This window comes from Berghia stephanieae, chromosome 1 (genome assembly GCF_034508935.2).
Source record: "Berghia stephanieae isolate SIO BIC M18660-M18661 chromosome 1, UCSD_Bste_1.3, whole genome shotgun sequence".
Classification (NCBI taxonomy): domain Eukaryota; kingdom Metazoa; phylum Mollusca; class Gastropoda; order Nudibranchia; family Aeolidiidae; genus Berghia; species Berghia stephanieae.
In genome coordinates, this window is record NC_088360.1 from 71,999,603 (window position 1) to 72,007,102 (window position 7,500).

At 33.5% G+C, this 7,500-nt stretch overlaps 1 protein-coding gene across 22 annotated transcripts in view; it reads right to left on the reverse strand.

The window, feature by feature from the left end:
* Nucleotides 1-337: 337 nt before the first annotated feature.
* LOC144955833 (uncharacterized) overlaps nt 338-7,500 on the reverse strand; it is a 35,714-nt gene continuing 28,551 nt past the window's right edge. For all 22 annotated transcript variants that reach the window (XM_078886143.1, XM_078886079.1, XM_078886176.1 and 19 more), the window contains 2 exons: nt 2,193-2,290; nt 338-457 (listed from right to left, as the gene is read on the reverse strand). In XM_078886143.1, the coding sequence (XP_078742269.1) occupies nt 2,213-2,290 (78 nt within the window). In that variant the 3' untranslated portion in view covers nt 338-457; nt 2,193-2,212. The remainder of the gene's footprint in view (nt 458-2,192; nt 2,291-7,500) is intronic.

A 7,500-nucleotide genomic window follows, 5' to 3' on the forward strand; every position in this document is an offset into this window, starting at 1 on the left:
GGAAAGACATGTGTTGAAAAATCTGGCCAGAAAACTCTTCCTTCAAATATCGATCGATTTAAATATGACTCTCAAACATGAGACTAAAGAAGACTTCTCAAGGTTCTAGTTATGAGAGTCCTTGCCAAGATAAGTGTCATTTAAATCAAACGATGTTTGAAGGACGTGTCTTCTTGCCAAAATGTTAATACAAGTCTTCAGAATTTGCAGTTAACTGGTTAAACCAATCGTTTATTTGTATCCGGTTATATATTTTTCAAGATTTCCCATGAAAATGATATCATTGTACTCTCATTGACACGGGATAAAAATGGAAGAAAACAAAAACAACGATTAATTTACGTTTTAGATTATTCGGTTTAATTTAGTTTTAAGCAATGGTATTGATGGCAAAGTAGTGAATAATCATTATTTGTAGATTGTTGCTCTATCGACGATCAGCCGTTGATACTGTGTGCTGTGAAAGAGAATGAGATAATTGTGGATGATGCTTAATTATCCCATAAACATGTTCTTTATACAATACCATTTATATGATATAGACTTTAAAGGAAAATCATTATTAAGACAAATAAAATAATTAGTTTGAAGTTCTGTATTAGATCTGGCGGATCCGAGGTGCACTTCGGGCGGAATAGATGATGACGTGAAAAACATAGTTGAAATATATGGGCAATCATTCATTGCAATATCCACGATCACGATAGTCAAATCAAATGTATAATAAATCTTTGTAATCGCTGTGAAACCTATAGTGTGACTAAATCTATGACAAATAGAGTTCAAGTTTTGTCGTGTACTCAAGCAAGGCGAGAGGTGTCGAAGAAGGAATTTTATTGGACTGGACACATCGTTAGAATGGAGCCGGCTTTACATGCGTCCAAACACGCTCTAAATTAGAACCTCAGGGGCAAAGAAATTTGAGAGACCAAAAATGACATGGATTCGATCGATAGACAGAGAGGTGAGAGCAAAATAATATTGATTTACAAATATCTTATAGAAATATATATATAATTCCATTTATCATTCTTAAAAGGAATTTTATTTCAAGCGTCTATCCCAAGAAAAGACGGAAATAACCCGGTAGCCACGAATTGAGTAAGACGGGTCATTTATTTTTCTCAAGGAAAAAAACGAAATGCTAATAGCAGTAATCGAACCTGGGTGTCCCAGGTAAAAGCATTATCCATTCAGCCATCTGGGCTAATGACCTCAATTGTGGAAAATGACCCAGAACCAGATATACTGAAAAAGTACCAGAGCAGCCCTATCTCTCAACAGAGACCAAGAGGCAAAAGTTCTCTTGATATACACAGAAAGGATGCAGAAATACACGAATAAAAGTGGATATCAATTTATTGTTTTTATTTATATGCATCCATATCGATAGTCATATGAAAATTATTAGTAGTCAAGAATTATTCTGACAAGGATGTGGTTAAGAAACAAGAGCAAAGAGATATGAGAAATAAAGAGAGTAGGGAATTATAACAACAAAATTGCAAACCTGACAGAACTGCACACTGTACTTTACAGCATACGTACGCACTATCGAATATATGAATGATATCTCTGACTGAAAGCTGACCTACATCTTATTAATACAGAGGTGACCAAAGGTCGTTTTGTTATTTGGTGTCCTTAGGATGTTATGGGGGTCCAAAGAGCTCAGTTGGTAGAGCACTCACTTCTCATGCAAAGGTCCCGAAATGGCCGAGTGTTTAAGGCTTTGCACTGTGACCCGAAAGGTCCCGGGTTCTAACTCCGCCTCAGGCACTTTCGTTGTTCTCCTTGGGCAGGATTATTAACTCCCAATTTGCTCACCTCGACAACATGGCGGATCCCTGATGAATTATTTATATTCCTTCATGGAATACCTAGGCGACGATATCTTATAATGCGGTGGCAGAAGGGCATGATCCCTCCCTCACAACCGCGAAGAAAAGGCTGCTCCATCAAATGACAGTTAGATTCAAAACTCAAATCCCTCTAAAGTACATTTTCAAAATATTTCCCCCCAAAAATTATTTGTCAGACAGCATGTTCGAAGAAAGGAACAATCCAAAGTAGGTAGAGGAAGAAGAGAAAACAAAGTTAACTGAGTCTTGTCGTAAATTCGATTCAAAATATTCCTGAGCTTTTTATTCATTCAGGAATAATTCATCATAACGCAAATTGAAAGGACTTACCATTCTGATTTCAGGATGAACTAAACAGAAAATTCAAACTTCTGGACTTCAAAGTTATTGCGGTCCCAGAAGACGACGGCATTGACTTTTTCCATATTCTGAACAAATCGAGAAAGTTAAGAAGAGTAATATTATTGTAAACAAAACCTTTTTAACAAGGCTAGCTTCACCTATTCGTCCTTCTCTTATTATTTTATTGATAAATCATTTCATATATTTATTCATTTCTTTTGCTATTTATGTTCTTTTGGAATGATAATGATGATGATGATGATGATGATGATGATGATGATGACGACGACGACGATGATGATGATGATGATGAGGATGATGATGAGGATGATGATTATGGTGCTAGTGGTGGTGGTGGTGGTGGTGGTGATGTTGATAACGATAAGGTAATAATAATGATGAACATTATTATTATTATTATTATTATTATTATTATTATTATTATTATTATTATATTATTATTTATTATTATTATTATATTATTATTATTATTTATTATTATTATTATTATATTATTATTATTATTATATTATTATTATTATTATTATTATTATTATATTATTATTTTATTATTATTATTATTATTATATATTATTATATTATTATTATTATTATTATTATTATTATTATTATTATTATTATTATTATTATTATTATTATTATTATTATTATTATTATATTATTATTATTATTATATTATTATTATATTATTATTATTATTATTATTATTATTATTATTATTATATTATTATTATTATTTATTATTATCATTGTCACAGTAAAGGTTGTTCACAATTATCTTATTAAATTTTATTTTATTAAGAACTGAATTCATCTCACTCCAGTTATATTTCGGTAGGCTTAGATAAACTTTACCTTCTAATATTAGATCGTCTTTCCTTTTATAGCCTTCCCTCGAATTAATTTCTAATTAGTGAATACTTTTCGTTCTACATTCTGTCACGTAGCCACTTATTATAAAAGCTGATAGGTCTAACATTTGACACTCACTTTCTCTCCACAATCTATGCCGGACGGCCAGTCGCTCTATTCCTTCTATATACTGTAAGATTTTTATCTTTTGGGACTTTGTAGATATTATATCTACACCATTAAGACGCCGGAGCTTTTAACTTTGATTGTATAATCTTCAAGGATCAAACCCGAGCCCGCTGTCAAAGGATTACATATTAACCCATTACCAATTGCCTGGAAGTGGAATTTTACGAGTCCGATCCTGTTATCAGAGGAATAGATCATCCAAGCCCATCAACTGCCTGGAAACGTAAACTTACGAACCTGACATATTATCATAAGTTACGTAAAATATTCATATCTCTATTTGTAACTGCCACGATCACTGTTTATCTCTTTTAATTAAATTTCATCATTATTTTTATTTCATTGTAAACAAATCGTTAATTGTTTTTCATTTATAGTAACTAGTAAATTCTGGGGCCTCATTCTACATATATCTTTGTGCATAGTCGAGTAGCTCTTTGCTCACTGAGACCATGACATTTTGGAGGGGACACATATAAAGAATTGAATTTATTTAGTTACTTATATCTATTTCATCTAACTTTAAAGTTTAAATTGTAAAACTCTTAATTGCCCCACTTGATCATATTTTAATTGAACTCCATATTTACAGGATTAATTTTTTTTTCTTTTTCATTTCTTCATTTAAATGGAATAGCAATTTATCCATTCATTCTTTCATTCAAATTGAATAGCATTTTATTGATTCATTCCTTCATTCATTTATTCATTTATAAATTATTCATTCATTCATTGTTCATTCATTTATTCATTCATTCATTCATTCATTCATTCATCCATTCATTCGTTTATTCACTCATTTATCCAATCATTCATACATTTATTCCTCCCTTCATTCTTTCATTCATACATTATCCATTCATTCATTCATCTATTCACTCAGTTTTTCATTCATTCATTCATTCCTTGTCCACTTTGTTATTATATCACTCATTTCATTTTGTTGTTTGCCTCATTCATGAATTGTTTTCAATATGTTTACATTCCATAACGATTCATTCACCTATCATCCAATCACTCAGTGTTGTGAACACATTTTGTAACTATTGTAAATCTTACGATATTTTATTGTTTTTGTATTTCAGACATCACTGTTAAACACTCTTCAATGCCTAATTACAATTGTTGAACAACCATTGAACAAGAGAGAGGTCCCAGCCACGAACTGAGTTGATAAATATATCCTTCATTATTCTCTTTTACATGAGTTGGGCATCACATAGTAACTATAGACATCGTGATTTGTTTTGCATAGTGATTTGTTTTAAATGCATTTTTGGCATATTACTGTTACCGAAAACCACTTATATATTATGTTCTGAAAAGTGAGTCTTTAAAAACTAAATAATAATAAAAGGAGTCTACTAGCCGTCGTGTTATATTTAGTGATAGATAACTTGGGATTATTTTGGCATCCTATTATTGTTATCACACTCTAGTATATTAGCGTCATTGCGAATAATTGTACACAAACTAACGACGAGTCACACACATTGGTGATACATTTTTCGTAGTAACATAGTTTAGAGTACACGCGATTGACACATTGTTATTGACACAAGTCATAATAACTCCGCATTGTATTGACACATTGCTTTATAAGATATAACGATAAAAGGCATCAAATTCAACATACATAATAAGTTGAAATAAGAGAGAGAGATTTCTAAAAATAGAACAGTTCATTCCAGTAAGTGTAAATAAATAAAACAGTCAGTAACAGTATCCTGTCAATATAATATATATAAAACATCGTAACTAATTTATTGCAAAAATGGAAGCATATAAAAGATACTTAAGTCTCGCAAAGGACTTAGAAATACCCCAGGATAGAATATGTTCATGGTGCGAAGAGAAAGTAAAAGAAGAAAAAGAAGAAAGAATTCGTAGAGAAGAAAATGAAGAAAGAATTCGTAGAGAAGAAAAAGAACACGAAGAAAGAATTCGTAGAGAAGAAAATGAAGAAAGAATTCGTAGAGAAGAAAAAGAACACGAAGAAAGAATACGTAGAGAAGAACGAGAAGAAAGAGTCCAAGAAAGGGAACTAAAACGACAAATAGCTTTAGCAGAAGAAGAAACCAAAAGGACCCAAATGATGCTGGAAATTGAAAAAACAAAAACCGGTCATGAAAGAAAACATAATAATAGTGATGAATTTTTCGTGAAACTTCCACGCATGCCAACATACGATGAACGCTCAGACTGCCTAGAATCCTTCTTACACCGATTCGAAGTTCAGGCTAAAGGTTATCGTTGGCCAGAAAGCAAATGGGCCACAGCCTTGATTAACTGCTTATCTGGAGAACCGCTAAAAGTTTTCTATACCTTAACAACTGAAGATGCAGATGACTATGGTAAAATTAAAGACGCTCTACTAAAAAGATTTAGATTAACGGAAGATGGTTACCAGGAAAGGTTTCACACTGCAAAACCGGAAAATGGAGAAGACTTTAATACATTCGTGAACCGAATTACTCAATTTCTAAATCGGTGGCTTGAGTTGGCAAACGTTAAACAAGACGACTTTGCAGGCCTTTACTATCTCACGCTGAAGAATCGAATCTATCAAGCTTGCAACCCAGATTTAGTCGCATTCTTTAAAGAGAGAAAGTCAGAAAACTTGGACAAATTAAAAATCTACGCAGAAAACTTTAACAGCGCACATCCATTGACACCCCTTAGCAGAACATTGAAGGAACCATACTACGCTGCTGCTGCTCAGAGTCCAGGTACACCTAAAGTTCAGTACTCAAATAGAACGAGCCGATCAATCACTCGGAACACGCAAGTGAAACAAGATGATCATAGTAACAAACCAGGGAACAAACAGTTCAATAGAGACCATAGCGACCCTATCAAAACAAAACAAGAAATAGCACTGACAATAATACTGAGTATAAGAAAACCAACAAGCCTATAATTAAATGTCAATATTGTGGAATGAAAGGCCACACAGCAGACAAATGTTACAAAATCGTGGGATATCCAAAAGAAACTGCAAATGCATCACTCCAAACAAGTGTAAACAATCAGACACGAGTAATGTCAGGAGAAAATATAAATGTGTATTGCGTGAAAGGTATGTCACTTTTAACACAAACTCACAAATCAGGATCGCTATTTTTTTGTGAAGGCAAAGCTAATGGAACTGATTGCAAAATATTGAGAGACACAGGATGCAGTACAGTAGGAATAAAAGCATCTTTGATCAATGACGAAGACAAAACTGGAAAAACGGTACAATGCATCACATTCAGTGGCACAGTCGAAACCTTTGAAACAGCTAACGTGTACATAGAAACCCCATACTATACAGGAATAGTGGAATGCTGTATACTTCCCAACCCCGTCGCTGATGTTATTGTTGGCAATATAAAAGGTCTTAAAGACAACCCAACAGATGTAAAAGAATGGTCATTAACCCAAGAAACAGCTTGTCTAGCAGAAACAAGAAAGATGACTAAGACAACAGAGAAGCCAATGACTATTTCTCTTGAACCACAACAATTTGACAGGAACACGTTCATTGAAGAACAGAAAAAGGACCCGACTTTAACTTCATATTTCAATATCGCAAACAAAGGGACGAAATCAAAAGTTGAATACATCATTGAAAAAGATATTCTGTTCAGGTTACATAGGAAAAGAAACAAAATAGCTAAACAACTGGTCACGCCGAGTATTTACAGAAACAAAATCCTTGGAATAGCGCACGATTCAATAACTTCTGGACATCTTGGGAGCTCTTCCACATTGAAGAGAATATCCGAGAATTTCACATGGCCTGGAATTACTAAAGACGTCCGAGAATATGTGAAATCGTGTGACACATGCCAAAGAAGAGTCGCAAAAGGCAGAATACCGAGATTGCCATGAGAGACAACCCCAGTTATTGAAAAAGTTTTTCAAAAGTTGCAATTGACATTATAGGCCCTTTAACAAAATCAGATAGAAACCATACACACATACTAACACTAGTCGATTACGCAACCAGGTGGCCAGAAGCGATAGCATTGAAATCAACTACATCGGATCACATAGCTGAAGCATTGATGACAATTTTTACTAGAATAGGCATACCAAATGAGATACTGTCGGACAATGGACACCAATTTACATCACATATGATGCATGAAACCATGAAACTCATGGGAATCCAACACTCATTCACAACTCCCTACCACCCCCAAGCAAATGGTCTTTGTGAAAGATTTAATGGCACTCTAAAGAATAT